General features: G+C 43.9%; 1 protein-coding gene across 1 annotated transcript; it reads right to left on the bottom strand.

Moving 5' to 3' along the window:
- Positions 1-900: 900 nt before the first annotated feature.
- Positions 901-15720, bottom strand: IL12B (interleukin 12B). The gene is made up of 8 exons (XM_025866630.2): positions 15684-15720; positions 11852-11939; positions 8126-8401; positions 7482-7599; positions 5770-5987; positions 4209-4366; positions 2479-2610; positions 901-1963 (listed from the first exon to the last, which is right to left on the bottom strand). Exons 2-7 carry the CDS (start codon positions 11937-11939, stop codon positions 2479-2481), a joined length of 990 nt encoding a protein of 329 aa, XP_025722415.1. The 5' UTR covers positions 15684-15720; the 3' UTR covers positions 901-1963.
- Positions 15721-16231: the final 511 nt, after the last annotated feature.

The following is a 16231-nucleotide window of genomic DNA, read 5'->3' as shown; positions in this document are numbered from 1 at the left end:
GAGGATGACGGGATCTTCCACCGTTCCTCCAGGTCAGAAGCAGAGTAGATAAGGGCTCCAGGAGTCACTTCAAATAAGGACACTTACAACATCCGTATTATAATTACGTTGCCATTGAAAGGAAGCCCAGGTATGTTCGCTTGGCCATTGAAGATAGTAGAGAATGGACTCCATTCTCTCGGATCCCACCACTTGCTCTTTCCATGGGAAGCACCGAAGAGGAATTGGCAGGCTCTGCCCTTTCTTTGACCTCCCCTTCTCCATTGAGCCTTCCTGGGCAACTCCAGGTTACACTGATTCTTCTCCTTTGTTCTTACCCCAGGGCACCATATACTGTACATTTTAGCATTTAGTGGTACTGAAGTCAACTTTTCATCCCTGTCTTATAAGCTGTGCCAGGAGTGGGCACTGTTTGGAGGAAGGCCACCCAGGGTTTTCTGGAACTCCTCAACCTCAAGGGCTAGCACATGTCCAGACATATGACAAACCCTCCATAAACACTGGATCTGGCCCTATGGGATGGGATGCTTATGACTCGACCTGGTTGGAGTTTTATTTCATGATGCTCTGGAACTAGTAGAGTCGATTCCAGGCTAGAAGGTGAACAGAGCAAGAGCATCCAACCCTTAAAGAGGGTATAATGCAGTTCAGTGCCCTTGCAGAGTTCCCTGTAGTCAGACCACAGGGACATTCCCTGAGCTCAGCAAGACACTGACTTTGGGAATCTTATAAAGGGAAAGGGCAACTCTGCAAAACTGGAAGTGAAATTGCTTCAAAGAAGGGCAATTCTTAAATGGCAGGGGAAAAATAATGCAGTCCTGGTAAATGTGGGAATAGGATCCTCGAGTCAGCTGAGAGAGCCCAAAGTATTATTGCAAAGAAGAGTTATATTTTTATTAGTTCATCATCAGAATGTAAAAACAAGTAAACAGAAAACGAATGAAATCATTTTACAGAAAGCACATTCATTACTTAAAAGTAGCACCTTAGTGGTGGTGGGCAATTTCTGGTCACATCCGGTCAGGTTTGCTCACGCTGACGAGTAAGCAATTCTTGATCATTTTCTTTGCATCTCTGTGCTTTTTTGCTTGGCTATTAAGGAGCACCTGGCAATTCTGATAGCTTTATGTGCTTGGCCCTACTGGTTCTCCTTCCTGGATCATAAGGCCTTTTTACTTTCCAGACACTTACATTGTCTCCGGGTCCCTCTCCTATGTCTTACAGATAGATGGGAGTAGGGACTGCCAGGGTAGCTGAAGCTGAATTTCAACTTCAGTTATTTTTTTAGCCCTTTCTAAATTCAGGCATTCCCAAAACTAAACTTGCTTAGAAGTACAGGTAGGTGGCCCTGAATTGCTTTATCAACACCACCTCAAGGAAGTCTTCATGGATACAGGAACTGACATCTCCATCTTCAGAACCTTCTCAAATGGATTCATGTCTCCATGCCTCTATTTAACTACTTTCTGTGTTCTCATCCATCACAAATATATTACGGTGCTGGCATCAGAACACTGTGTTCTCACTGGTTGTCGTAAAACCCATACACTTGCAGTCTCGCTTGAGAAGTTTCCAGTGTAAATAACACATAAATTCACATTTTGCGTAATAGGGCCTCTTCCTTACAAATCAAGTCCTGAGAGTATGAAACATACAATACATCTTGGCACACAAGTGTTCAGTAAAAATAATAAATTAATAAATACATAAATTACTTAAATATTTAAATAGCATTAAGGTCAGTGGCAACCTGCTAGCTGGAAAATCTATAAATAAAATAGCTGATTGTTTCAGTGGCCATTTGGCCTGTAAATGTAAAAATACTGCAAAAACATGATAATGATCCTTTACAAAAAGCAAATTAGGTAGAGAATAACTTTGGGGGCCTATTCTATTGAGTCTTTAGAAGATTCTGCATAATATCTTCCACTTTCCCTCCAAGGTTTCATCCTGGGATTGGAACCTGAAAAAGAACGCCAACAGTTTCTGTGAATCAGAAATGCGGCAGCGAACCCTTATTTCACAGGACACATGACTGGGGCAATTGGGTTTGGGGATTCCATGTCAGAAGGGTCCAGCCTGTCCTTATGTGGCCTAGGATTTGGTTGCCTTCGATGTCCTCCCCCTACCCCCAGGTGCCCAGGATAATGTTCTAACTCCTGAGAACAGCTTGCGAGCTATTCTTGCTCTGACTCTTAGCTACCTCTCCCCTCTCCCTCTTCTTTGCCTTCTCCTCCAGGAGGGCAGGACCTATGCCTGTTTTCTTTACTGCAGTATCTCTGTACCCAGCATAGTGCCCAGAACACCATGGGCATCAAATAATATCTGTTTAATGAACAAAGGTATCTTTCTGACTCTGGTGACTGTGAGCCAGGCACCCTATCTCTCCTTTCTTCTCCCGCACTGCCCCCCACCACTGCCCGGCACCCGGGGACACTGAGTGTTCAGGTGTGGGCTGGGCCTTGTGGGCCTGCTCACCTAACTGCAGGACACAGATGCCCAGTCACTCCAGAAGGAGCTATAGTAGCGGTCTCGGGCTTGCACGCGGATCTTGGCATCCTTGTGGCACGTGACCTTGGCTGAGGTTTTGTCCACGCAGAGTCTCTCTTTCTGCAAAGGAGAGGGAAGTCGTTGGCAATGCAGTCACAAGAGGGACTGGGCGTATTTCTGCAAAGCTTGATCTCCCCAAGTAAGCACACCTTGGTTTTGGGGCACCACAGTAGCAAATAAACACTGGAGTTGTGTAGAACTTGCGCCACCTACCGATAGAAGCTCTAAATACAGATGCAGCTTTTCTATTTCAGCCCAGAGGGAGAGAGGGTTTGGTCCAGCTTTCATCTTTCTAGAAGAGCTGCCTTGCCTGAAGGCCCCGTGCACACTCACCCCTGTACTAGCCTGATGGTGGGACAAAGGCAGATATGTTCTAGCTGTCCCCTGGATATTCTGAAATACTATATCCTGGTCCTTTTATCAGAAAACGTGCTGAAGGGGCGCCTGGGTGGCTCAGTGGTCTGCCTTCGGCTCAGGTCAGGATCCCAGGGTCTTGGGATCAAGCCCCGCATCGGGCTCCCTGCTCAGCCGGAAGCCTGCTTCTCCCTCTGCCCACTCCCCTGCTTGTGCTCCTGTTCTCGCTGTCTCTCTGTCAAATAAATAAAATAAAATCTTAAAAAAAAATAAAGAAAAGAAAACGTGCTGAAATCCAGGGATTGTTAACTTTTAGCTGTGTGACCATAGGAAAATGCTTTGGGCTCTGTGTCTCAGTTTCATCCTTTATAAAAAGAGGGATAATAATTATTCCTATCTCATAGATGTGGAAATGTTAAAGGTAATCCTCATGTAAAACTCCTGGCCAAGTCTTTAATCAATAGAAAGTGTTCAGTAAATATTACTTATTAATGATATAAATCTTATGTAGGGAAGATACATATCAAGATTTTAAATAGTATTTAGGTAAAGTTTACTCCAGAATAGCCCTTCCCCCCTACAAAAATAAATTCTCGGGGAGTGACTGAATGGCAGAATTTCTACCAAATGCTAAACACCATCCTGAATAAGGCCTTTATCCAGTGATTTCAAAAACCGGGGCCCCAGGAGTGTTGGGCTTTATAAAAGTGCCTTCTGGACCTTGGGATTATGATGGCGAGGCAGGAAAGTTTGAAAGCCATTGTCTTAGCCTCTGTAAGCACTAACATTCTGCTCAAAATCATTTCACGATATGTGGGACAGCTGGGAATTACCCATTTTGGGTGAGACATAGCACGCGTGTTCTATCATTCATTATACTCACTAACTTGAAACAATAATGATTTGAGACCCCTGGAGCCCAGATTTCCTATGTGAGGACCAATTCTGAGCACAAGAATTAATGACCACCCATACTGGAGGCGGCAGCGTGCTTAGGTACGTGGAATTTGTGTCCACCAGACTGGTTTCCTGGTTCCGGCCGTTCCTAGCTGGGTAACTTTGGGCAAGTCCTTTAACCTGTCTGAGCTTCACTGGCTTCCCTAGTGAAGTGTTGATGATAATACCACCTGCCTTTGTAGGGTTATGTTAAGGATTACGTGAGCTATCCATGTAAAACCCTTAAAGCAGTCTGAGGCAAGGAGAAAGTGCTCAATAGATGTTAGCTACTGTTATCATCACTCGTCTCCTAGATGTGGGCCTGCAGAAACCTGGGTATATGGCTCTGGGTATATATCATCTCTTACCTTTTCCCTATTGTTCTTGCCCTGGCCCTGTATGCAGAATGTCAGGGAGAAGTAGGAATGTGGGGTGCTCCAGGTGTCAGGGTATTCCCAGCTGACCTCCACATGCCGAGAGTTTTGTAGTGGTTTCAGCTGCAGGTTCATGGGCGGGTCCGGTTTGACTGTGGAAGAAGATAAAGAAACACCCTTTCTTTTCCTCAGGGGGCTTTGGTGTAAGGTAGTTCCGGCTTCTGATCCCATTTTCCCCTTTGACCAGCCGTGAGTCCCTAGGACAGTTGCTTAACTTCCCTGGCACCTGGTTGGCAGACATGAGGCCCCCCTGCTGCTCGTGCTCACGCTGCTGTCCTCGCCAGTGTCCCCTCCTCTCTGGCTGAACCTGAGAGAGGCTCGGAATCCTTCTCATCCCTGCACAAGCCGATGAGTCCCAGCAGTGGAACCGTCTTGGCGTCGTGTTCAGAAGAAATTCCGTAGAGACAACAAGACTCTCGAATCTGGGCTAGGTGGGGAAGGACCACCCTCCTGTGCTCCGTACCCCTCTTGGCACCAAACTTGGACGTGAGCTGAGCCTCTGGCTAGGGATGAGATGAGAGATTTTCCACCTAGTACTATTTCTGTTGTCTTTTCATGGGGTCTGGCGGTAGTTGAAGTCAGATTGTCTCTCTGCTCATTCATTCATTCAATAAGTGCAGAGTGAGCACCAGCTATGTGCCAGCTACTGGAAGATAGAGCAGCGAGTACCACAAAGACTCTGTCCTCAAGTAGCACACCTTTGCCTAGATGAGGGCAGAGGAGACATTCTATGGAATGTCCAAAGCCCAAAGACCATGGCTCCCAGGAGATGCTTTTCAGATATTTTTCTCTCTGTTCTTAACACAACTGACATCTTCTTTCCTTCAGAACTCAGCTAAATATCACCTCAGAGAGACCTTCCCTGGCTATCCTATGTAAACCCAAACTCCCCCCACCCACCCGCCAAGAGTAATTTCTCCACAAATGCTCGAGCAAGTCCTGTGGTTCTATGAATTTCATTTCATGATGAACGTTCAATGGACAAATGGCAAAGGAAGTGACAAATGGCAAAATCTCCATCTTCTGATTAAAAAAAATAGATGTCCATTTTGGAGGGGCTTATATTCCAATAATGAAGTTTTTTTTTTTTTTTTTCAAATGCTAGAGAAAGCCTGACTGGGAATAACTACAATTAGTAGGGAAAACTTGGTTCTGAATATAAATACTACGCCTGAGGGGGTCCTCCTGGATTCACCACAGAAGCTGCCTGGACAGCAGATAGAAGGGTAGCCAAGAGCCTGCTTTTTCCAATGGGGCAGAACTGGGTCTGAGTTGCTAGCTGTGAGATCCGGGGCAACTTACTTAATCTGTCTGAGATTCGATTTTCTCTTCCTTAAAATGCAGAGAATGGTATCTACATTGTACTCTTTTTGGGGTGGGGGACAGAATAAAGGAGACAAGGCGCATAAACCCCTTACCTTGGTGCATGGGGCATTGTGAACATGTGACAAATGGCATTTATCTTTATGAAGCACATATAATTAAGAGGACTCACTGATGTCCCTGATGAAGAAGCTGCTGGTGTAGTTTTCATACTTGAGCTTGTGAATGGCACCCACCACGACCTCGATGGGTAGGCTCTCCTCGGCCGCGGGGCAGGTGCTGCCCTCCTGACACTCCACGGTGTACTTCTTATAATCCCTGTTGTCCACTCTGACCCTCTCTGCTGAGAGTGTCACTGCTCCACATGTCACCCCTTGGGGGTCAGAGAAGCTGAAATCAAAGACAGACATTACCTCGTGTCTCACCCATTCGTGGGTCAGTTCCCAGTGGCTGGAGCCAGACAGCCATCTGAGGACACAGTTTCTCCAACGGGTTTGATCTCTCCACAGGGGCCAAGAAGCCGCCCTCCCCAGGAGAACAAGCTTTGCCACAAGAGGTGGTACAAATATTTAGAGACAACACTGCATGTCCGTGCCTCTGGCCTAAATGAATCCAGAAATGTTTAGATCCAGAGCCCTTGGTTAAATCTCCTTATTAAAATTTTAAATTCATTTTTCCCATTGTAATGACAAAATTGATACGTGCTAATTGTAAAAAATTAAAAAGATAAAAATGTGTATAAATGAAATGTGTGTGCCTTTTTTAACTCTAATCTCACTCCCCAAATAGAAATACTATTCAGAGCTTGTCGTATCCCTCCAGACCTTTGTCTATGAATATTCAAAGCAATCATATATCCACATGTATATATGGAAACACACATATTTTGCCTATATATATATATACTCACAACGATTTTATTTTTCATTAAATAGGACCCAACTATATATATGTGTGGTTTATAACCATCTCTTCCCTCTCTGAACATATGGGAAGCGCTCCATGACAGACCACACAGACTGGGTTATCCATTTTGATGGCGGCATGTTAAGCTGGAGGATAAGGCGCTGCACTTTATTTAACTTTTCCCCTGCTGATTACCAAAAACATCACAATGAACACTGGTATCTGTGTCTCTGTGCATTTGTATAAGCCTTCCTTTAGTAACCATTTTCATTTTCAAGACGGAAAAGGGAGACCCCAGAGGTTCGTGTACTCAGTTACATGGTGGCTAGGCCGGGCTGATCACCTGGGGCTTGCTCTGTCGCCCTGCCTTGTTCAGGAACCTGGATGGTGAGGGAGGGAAGTCACACAGACCTGCTAACATAGGTTCAGTATCCATGGAAACTGGTTTCTTAGGGGAAGTCCAAGTGCATCGGACAAACAATGAACTTCAGATTAGTGGTGTCGGCAGAAGGAAAAGGAGTTGAGCTGGCTCTGGGAAAATTTCTAGAAGCCTCAGGATTTTGGAGTTGGCTTCAGGGCTTTCAAGATCTATGCCCTGGAGCTCTTGTTTCTATTTTCATCTCAAGGTGCAATTTCGGCAAGTCATTTGTAGCTTCGATTTCTCCTTTTATCCCTCCCCGTGGTGCTATGAGCCTTAACGAAGCATTGCCAGGCAATCTGGGTGAGTGGGTTCAAACACAGCAGAGGCTATGCTCAGGCCCCAATAATATCCTGTTCTAACCCACACATTTGTTCAGGCGATTAGCTTAAATCTCCATGTTCTTTCCCCAATTTAGGCAAGAGAGGGCATTGAAAAAATATAGGTTTGACTTTGTTTTCTCCCTTATCATTAACTGATAGGCCATGGCGAGGTTGCCCTTATTTTCTTAATGAAATAGTTCTAGCAAAATACTGAGAAATCAGAGTGGTTTCACTTACCCTCTGCTGCTCTTGACACTGAATTTCAAGTCAGTACTGATTGCCGTCAGCCACCAGCAGGTGAAATGTCCAGAATAATTCTTTGCCTCACATTTTAGAAAGAACCTATTTTTGGATTCTGGATTTGAAAAGAACAAAAATTCAATATTTGCATGTTTTCTTTCAGATAGATCTTAAATGTGTTGAACCACAGGCCACCAATTCATACAGGAGTGAAGATCTTCCATGTATTCCCTTGGAAAATGATGCTGCTCCCCTGATAGGCAGTTCCGCGAGGACTGAGAATGTCTCAATAGGTTGCTGATTCTGCAGAGTATACTATGCACCTAACACATCAGAGGGAAGCATTAAATTTTTCAAGGTGGTCGCCCCGTGCTGAGTTATGCACTATACACGTTGGTTAATTTCCATTAGCCATTTAAAAAGAACTTCAGGAAAACCAACCGTGAAAATCTCTCACAGATTTGGATGGTACCCAAAGCTTCTAAGAAAGCAAAGGAAAACATAGGGGCTGGGTGGTTTCAGTAAGGGATTTGATATCAGTTCCTTAACTACACTAGTCATGTCTTAACCTTTTACATTTTTAAATTTATTTCTTATGGAGCAAAAGAGAAAATTGACATCCTCTGAGCAAATAGAATTACCTTTCTGTTCCTTCAAGATATCAGTGGACCAAATTCCATCTTCCTTTTTGTGAATCAGCAGGAGTGAATGGCTCAGAACCTTGCCTCCTTTATGACAAGTATACCGGCCAGCATCTCCAAATTCTTTGACTTGGATGGTCAGAGTTTTACCAGAACCTAAGACTTCACTGCTCTGGTCCGAGGTCCAGGTGATGTCATCTTCTTCAGGGGTATGGCAGGTGAGGACCACCATTTCTCCAGGTGCGTCCAGGTGCCAATCCAACTCTACAACATAAACTGGAGAGCACAGGGAGTGGAGAACTGGACTGTAAGCTCCAGGAACCCCAGCACTGGGTTTTATGAGCCACCCGTGCATCTGCACTGCAGAGCACAGCCTTGCTCGTGACAGCAAATGCTGAGATGATTGATCTCAGGTCACTGAGCCCTACTTGGGTTTAAGGTCGTGAAGAGATAAGCAAAGAGTTTTATAGCTGCCATCGAGTCATTAACTGGCAGCCTATTCTTAATAATTAACCTCCGATTCTCTGGCAGATGGGGAAGGCCTTGATATAATTGAAAAATGTGAACAGCACAAAACTCTTTACCAAAGGCCTGGTGGCGAGAAGAACCTTCCAGTATAATTGCAGTTACATGGAGAATAAGGCAGGGCACAGAGATGTCAAGAAAGACTGACCAACACTGAGATCCTGTCCCCACTAACTGGCTAGGGGATTTGGAACAAGGTAGTAAATCACCATGAGCCTCAGTTTCCTTGTCTGTAAAATGATAATAATAGCATCTATGTCATAGGTTTGGCTATGAGGATTAAATTAAAAAAAACATATAAAGCACTTAGCATGGTGCTTACCATTGTAAACTCAGTGTTGGCTATTGTTTTTTTTTTAATTTTTTAGTGTTGGTTATTGTTATTCACATACCAAAGTTTGGTCCAATGACTGCACAGAGAAACTGCCCTATAATTTTCCATGGGCATTTGAGGATTTAGTTCCTACTATATAAATTAACTCACCCATGGAGATTTTCATTCTATTTTTTTAAAGCAGTTTTACACTCTTATGAAGCAGTTCAGTAGATCCTGGTCTTCCCATTTCATCGAGGAGCATGCCAAAACCAAGAGGCTAAGCAAGCTTATACCAAGTTAGAAGCATAAGAGCTAAATCTCAGGCCTTCTGCCTTGTTGGCTTGGCATTGGATCTCTAACCTGAGTATCTAAACTGGCACTTGAGGAATGGCCTAGGAGAGTACTGCAACGAGTGCATCACATCCCAGCTTCATTCATGCATGCATCACTTACTAATGAACTAGAGTCATTTAATGTAATGGTGCCCCAAGCCTGACCACTGAACCACCATCAGCAGCAACACCTAGGAAACTGCGGGAAAAGCAAAATCTGAGTTGTCGAATCAGGAACTTTGGGATGGGCCCGATGATCTGGTTTTTATGCTCTCCAGATGATTCTGATGCCCTCTCAAGTTTGAGAGTCACACTGTTTAAGAGCCTGGATTCTGGAGTCACATAGGTCTGAGTTTAGATTCAGCTCTATATCTTACACTTGCCTGTGGCCTTAGGCAAGACATTCAATTACTCTAAGCTTCGATGTCATCATTTTTAAAATGAACAAAATATTAGTGCTTGCTTCAGCAGGTCGAGACATGGATGATACAAGCGAATTCATCCAACAACTTAACACAGTGCCCTTAAATGCTCTATAAACGGTGACGCTTATTGTTGGCATCCAGAAAGTTCTTAGACCAGAGGCATTTATAACTACTGAATGGGCAACAAAGACATGAGGTAAAAAGCATTTGAGACCCAACTCTTTGGAAATGATTAGCCATGCTGACATAAAACCGCGTGGCTCCTTTGGCTTTCTCTAGTTTTTCTTTGTTCCACCAGCAACTGAACAGCAAGGCTATCTTTCCTGTCACAACTGAGACTCAGAAGGCCTAGAAGACCCTTACCCAAGGGCGGGGGACAACAACTGCAAGAGGGAGCCTAAGGAAGAGCCTCCAGAACCTAGTGCTTGGCTTCATCTCCTCATCTTGCCTCCAAAGTCGTCTGCCCTCTGTTTCTCACATTGACTTCCTGGAATTTCTGTGGTTTACCAAATTAGAAGTAACTTCGAGGTTTATTTACTATGCAAGGGCCAAGCTTCCTGAGCTCACCAAAAATCCCAGGGTTGGAAGGGATCTGGCATAATTATCTGGCTCAGGCCTTCACCTTTGCTCAAGGGAGGGTCTAAAACTCTCAAACTCTCCTTGGGCAGAAGGAAGATAGCTGGATTGTTGCCTTCCCAAAATGATTAAGAATGGAGGGACAGTCCAAAAATTCTTTCAGGTATCCATTTTCTTTTTTTTTTTTAAAGATTTTATTTATTTATTCATGAGAGAGAGAGAGAGAGAGAGAGAGAGAAGCAGGCTCCCAAGGATCAGGGAGCCTGATGCAGCACTCGATCCCAGAACCCTGGGATCCTGACCTGAGCCGAAGGCAGACATTTAACCATCTATCCATTTTCTAATGTGGTACTCTCCTATCAACAGATTATTTCTGATCATCAGCTGAAATGTCTTCACTCTAACTTATGCCTATTTCCTCCTGTGTTCCAAGCATGTAGGAAACAATTACTTCATGTCCTTCTTGTAAAAACCTTCTTCAAATACTTAAATGCACAGGCTTTGAAGTGAGACAGGATTGGGATCAAGTCCCCTGTTCCATCCTTCCCAGGGCTGTCAAACTGGGGAAGTTACTTAATCTCTGTAGCCTCTATTTGCAACATCCATAAAATGGGATGCAGACTGTTCCTATGTCACAAGGTTGTTGTGAGAATTAAATGAAATACTGTGCTCAACAAATATTAACTATTATTACCAGGATACAATTACAGATAGTAATTGCCAACATTATGTTGGCTTCCATGAGAAACATTTGAAGATCTTTCAGGAACAGCTAACCATCAGTTAATACATTATTTACTGTGTGTGAGAAAATAGGATAGAGGAACCCCTGATTTTACTAATACCTACCTATTCTATTATTCTACTAGTAATTTTTATCAATCATTGGGATTATAAACAGTTTCTTTTGAATCATCAGAGGCATCATTTCAAACAACCAAAACAATCCTGGCTAACATTTACTCCCTCACTTCACAGGTGTTGTGTTGTCTCTTGCATTCACTAACATTCAATCATCTGTGTCGTAGGTGTAATCCCTAGTTCACAGTTGAGGAAACTCAGCCTTAGAGGTGACCCAGCTCAAAGTCACCTAACAGAGTCAGCCTTTGAGCCCAAGTCAACGTGAGTCTAAATCCTATGCTTCCCCCAAAGTGCTTGGTAAGAGGTGAGTCCTCTTGGTGCTCGGGGGGAGCGATATTGTGCGGTGGAGGGGGGATGAGAGAACATAGTTCTTAATCCTTCCAAAGCCTTCACTTTGGAATTTTCATTGTATGATACAGCTGGTTTTTAGTAATACTTGTGAAGTCCATATAACCTTTCCTATCACGTTCCACAAAAAGCTCCTACTCTGGCCCCTAGTATGAAAGCCAAATGACATAGATGCCCTCATGGGTGAAGGAAGGACAGACGGCCTGCATTTTCCCAGTGATGGCACTCACTAGGAACCCCCCAAGGCCTGGTTGCCCCTTTCGGTCTGATTTCCCCCCAGGGCCTGCCTGATAAGTCCTGGCTTAGATTTCGGGGCCGCCACAGAGAAGGAGAGCCTGGTTACCATTTTTCTCCAGTTCCCATATGGCCATGAGGGGAGATGGCAGCAAAACCAGGGAAAACCAGGAGACGACCAGCTGCTGAGGATGCATCTGCAGGACGGGGAGAAAGAGAGGAGAAGAAAAGACATGATGTCAGTAATTATTCAGTTGCTTTGCAAACCATATTCATTCTATGTACATTGTTTTTCATCTTGATTTTTCTCTTTCTTGTCTGCACTATCAGAGTAATACTACATGAATTACAGGAGCCCGGTGCCAGTCTCTGGCTAAGAATATCTCCAAAGAGAGAACCACAGACCATCTGGAGCTGAAGGGGACCAGCCCTCTGATAGAATCCTCTTATTTTTAAGCTGAGAAACTCAGGACTCAGAGAAAGAACATGACTTGTCTGGATCAACATTCAGCAGTGATATACTTGGTACTTACTAGGTAAAGGGCTCTGGGCTAGAGTCACTGGGAGTTAAAAAAAAAAAAAAGGATTTTGGCCTGAATTCTGCCTTCTAAGAGCAAACACTTTCATTCAACAAATATTTATGAAGTTCGTGTGTTAAGCACCTACCCTCCAGTTGGGGAGACCAGCTATACCTCGTATCACTGTACCCAAGGTAGTATGTGCAGTGACACCTGGGGGTAAAGGACTTGGGGTGGTAGTGGGGTAAGGCATAAGCAGAGGCGATCTTCCAAATTATGGCAACGATCTGGTAGCCAGGTTGAGTTTCTCTCCGTGTTTAGATGATAATTGCTCAAAACTCAAAGGTTACTTGCTCCTACACAATGAAACCAGTGATTCTCAAACTTGAGTGCACAGCAGTGTAACCTGGAAACCTTGTTAAAACACAGATGGCTGAATCTGGGGGTGGTGGGAGGTGGGGCCTCAGAATCTGCGTTTCTTAAAAGTTTCCAGGTGAAGCTGATGTTGCTGGTCCAAGGACCACACTTTGAGAAGCTTTGGTTTCACCCATGTTGGGGGCCCACAGCTCTGAAAATCAAGATGTTCTATGGGAGAAGACCATAAAATCTTGATATACCCACTATGAAAAGTGAAATGCCTCATTTTGTGCCCAATCAGCCACCATCTTATAGTAAAACTCAATCTAGATTAGTGTCCAGGGTTTGTGCAAATATTTAGAATGTGAAAATTGTACCCTATTTCTAAATTAGATAGTGAAGATTATTATTTAATTTCATTCTGAAACACCTCCATCCATCTCAGAGAGCACCAACATTCTCTGAGCAGGAACATGTGCTCAGAGACCACTGAATAAATCATACAAAGAATAAGACTCAAAATTTTTGGTCAATACCTTAAAAATGAGCGTCCCTTGGCTGGGGTGACTGAATATTGACAAATCACAGCTTTGTTAGGACCACTGCTAACCTAGGAGAACCTTGCCCCACACTTTACTCCCTTAGATTACAAAGGCTGTGAGTGGCAGAGACAGGACCAGATCTGGCCTTCCTGCTGAGCCTCAGCACTCTGTCCCTGACGCTTCCACAAGCACGTCTATTAATTTGTCCAGGTTACGACTGAGGCAAAAGACTGGTTGCCACAGGGCATCAGTTAAGACATTCACAGGCTCAGAGAGTCAGGCCGACGTGGGCTTGAATCTGGTTCCTCCACTCACTAGCTGTGTGATGTTGCTCAAATGATCTCTGAACCTCAGTCTCCTCATCTATAAAATGGATGTGATACCCATCTCAGAGGGTTGTTGAGACAATGCAATGAGATGACATCTTGTAGAAGGCAAACAACAACATGTCAGCTTGCACCAAGGGGAAGAGATAAAGGAAAAATTTGATATGTCTGTTTTGTATACAATGCTAGACCAAAAAGTGCCGAGCTATAGGGAAATGCCCTAGAGGTATTGCAATTACACAGGCTTGTAAAGCCCAGATGCCGGCACTCTGGGAAAGGAAATAACAAGAGATTCCTGGCATCTCCCGGTGATTCTTTTGCTCTCTCCTAAGGCTGGGGTTTTCCCTTTGCCTCTGTGTCTAGCACTTCCTCCTGGGGCCTTAGATGTGTTTGAGAATTTCAGGTGAACTGCACTTCAGGGTCAAGGGAGCCCTGGTGACGATTCTAAGAAACAACTTGCATTTTAGTAACACCCACATTGTAAACCATGGAACCCTGGCTGGGAGTGGAGGGGGTGGTGGGTCACTCTCTTAATCCAACCCAGGGAATCCAAAATGGGGGGTAGCATGGAGTTACCCTGTTGCTCTCCAGATCAGTGGATACTGGAGAGCTACACTCCACAGCCCACATTTCCTTGGCATGCTAAGTTTGAGAGTCTTGAGGATTAAACATTTTTTCCATGTAATTTTGTAGGTTTTCTAAATGCTTGAAATCCTTGTATATGAAACACAGGGACCCCAGGTCCTGTGGTATGGTTACACTCCCTAATGCTGGTACCAACACACGCCCATGACACTTGAGGGGCATTTCTTTTCCAAGTTTTATCTCGTTTGTCGCTTTTTAATTTAAAAAAGTATTATTTAAAATAAAAAGACATAGTCACACCAGGCATGGCTAGCACATTCAAAGGGCCCCAGCTCTGCCACTGATTAGTTATATGACTCTAGGCAAGTCACTTGATTTCTTCAAGCCTCACACTCAACCTGTAAAATGGGCATCCTGTTGTGGTGAGGAGTTAGTGAAAGAATTCAGGTAAAGTATCCAGGGTGCCCAGAGGAAGTCAGGACTCTTGGCTATTTGCTCTTCCTGAGTCCCATTCATAGCACTTACTAAAATTGCAATACACACACACACACACACACACACACACACACACACACACACCAATATAATATAGTTACTTCTTTATGTTAGTCTTCCTTGCCACACTGAACTCTGTGATGGCAGGGATCATGTCTTTCTTATTCCACACTATACCCCCCAGAGTTTAGCATCAGTACTCTAGCATAGAGGGATTTCATTAATTATTAGAAGAATGAATGAATGAATGAACGTACAGATACCATAAAATCTCAGATCCCAGTAAAATGAACACTAAGAGGTTGTCCAAATTCTTTCTAATATCTTGAAATTCCTTACTTGAGAAAAGCAGGCCATCAGCTGGGGTTTGGTAATCTCTTGGTTAAAATATTTTAACCTGATCATTATTTTTTTTAACATGAAAATTATCACACACAATGTATCTGGGCAACTATAAGGCACCAGTGGAGTATAATCTTTTTTTCCTCCTTACAGATTTAAAAACCCTTCATAAAGTACTTTTAAACACTGCAGTTGCTTTTTATTTTTAAAGTACCACCAAAATTAGCTAATCCAAAAAATCTGAATAACCCAACTGTCACTCTGGTTGATTATCCCAACTGACTATTGAACCCAACATAAACATGGGAGCAAGGATGCTCTGCACCTTTCAATTATGAGGTGTAAGTATAACTCAATTGTTTATTGAATTCATTCTGACTTAATGAATGAACAACTTTGAAAAAAGTTGACAGTACTCAGGGAAGCACCACTCACATTATACAATTTAACCGATGGGCATTAATATTGAGGAACATACTTTTATGTACGTACTGCTTTCAAACAAGACAAGACAAACCTTTCTATAAAATGTGCCTTCATTCACAGAACTCGGTGTACAATTATTTATTAGTTGACTTTTAAAAGGAATACTTTCTACATCAGTTCCCAAAGGACTGACTTTGGCTCGTGTCCCAGCAGGTAAGTCACCAGGAATGCCTCCAGAAATCCACCCACTCCACCATGCCAGGCGCGGGGAGCCCTCAGAAGCCTCTACCCCTCTACCCCATGAGCCTGCAGGCCTGCCGAGGGCTGGCAGGGGCTAAGGACGTGCTTACCTTGCTTCTGGACCGGCCCCAGTGTTCGCTGGATCTGAAACCGTTGTTTCTTCTGCTATTGCTGCTATTGCTACTGGAGCTTATATACCCGACTCCTACCAAGCTTTCTGATGGAAACTTCAACTAGAAACTGACTTGTTCAAGTTGCAACACTGAAAACAAGTCTCAAAACCTTCTAGGGGAATTTCAAGAAGTTCCTTTTTTTTTTCCCCATGTGTATCAATAATGCTGAGGGAACACAGGCATCAAAATCCCAGGTAATGAACTAAGAGGAAATAAATTTTGGGTGGGGAAAAAGGAAGAAGATGGGCTGCTCACTTCTTTGGATTAACATCATGGCCAATGTGTTTAGAGCCTGCAGCAGGCAGCCACCCTGGGCTCCACAGACTGGAGAAGGAAGGCCAAGGAGACACTCAGGAGGCCAGGTTCAGGTCAAGATCAAGCAATTGTATGTTAGAGGGTCCAAAAGCAAACTCTATGGTTCAGGATCCTAAAGTCAAAGAAAATGAGATGAACGGCAAAGGATTTAGTATAGTTGGGTCCCCCTC

Source organism: Callorhinus ursinus, unplaced genomic scaffold (genome assembly GCF_003265705.2).
Source record: "Callorhinus ursinus isolate GAN/ISIS: 27379988/994484 unplaced genomic scaffold, GSC_fseal_2.0 scaffold3, whole genome shotgun sequence".
NCBI lineage: Eukaryota > Metazoa > Chordata > Mammalia > Carnivora > Otariidae > Callorhinus > Callorhinus ursinus.
Note: the sequence above shows the minus strand (reverse complement) of the source record. Positions and strands in the feature narration are given on the sequence as shown.

Bases quoted from the DNA above. Each gene is read 5' to 3' on its own strand.
- IL12B (XM_025866630.2), bottom strand. From the start codon at position 11,939: ATGCATCCTCAGCAGCTGGTCGTCTCCTGGTTTTCCCTGGTTTTGCTG. The intron at 7,600-8,125 runs GTAATTCTATTT...TTTCAAATCCAG, and splicing joins TATCTTGAAGGAACAGAAAG to AATCCAAAAATAGGTTCTTT. The intron at 4,367-5,769 runs GTGAGTCCTCTT...CTTCTTCCACAG, and splicing joins CTTCTTCATCAGGGACATCA to TCAAACCGGACCCGCCCATG.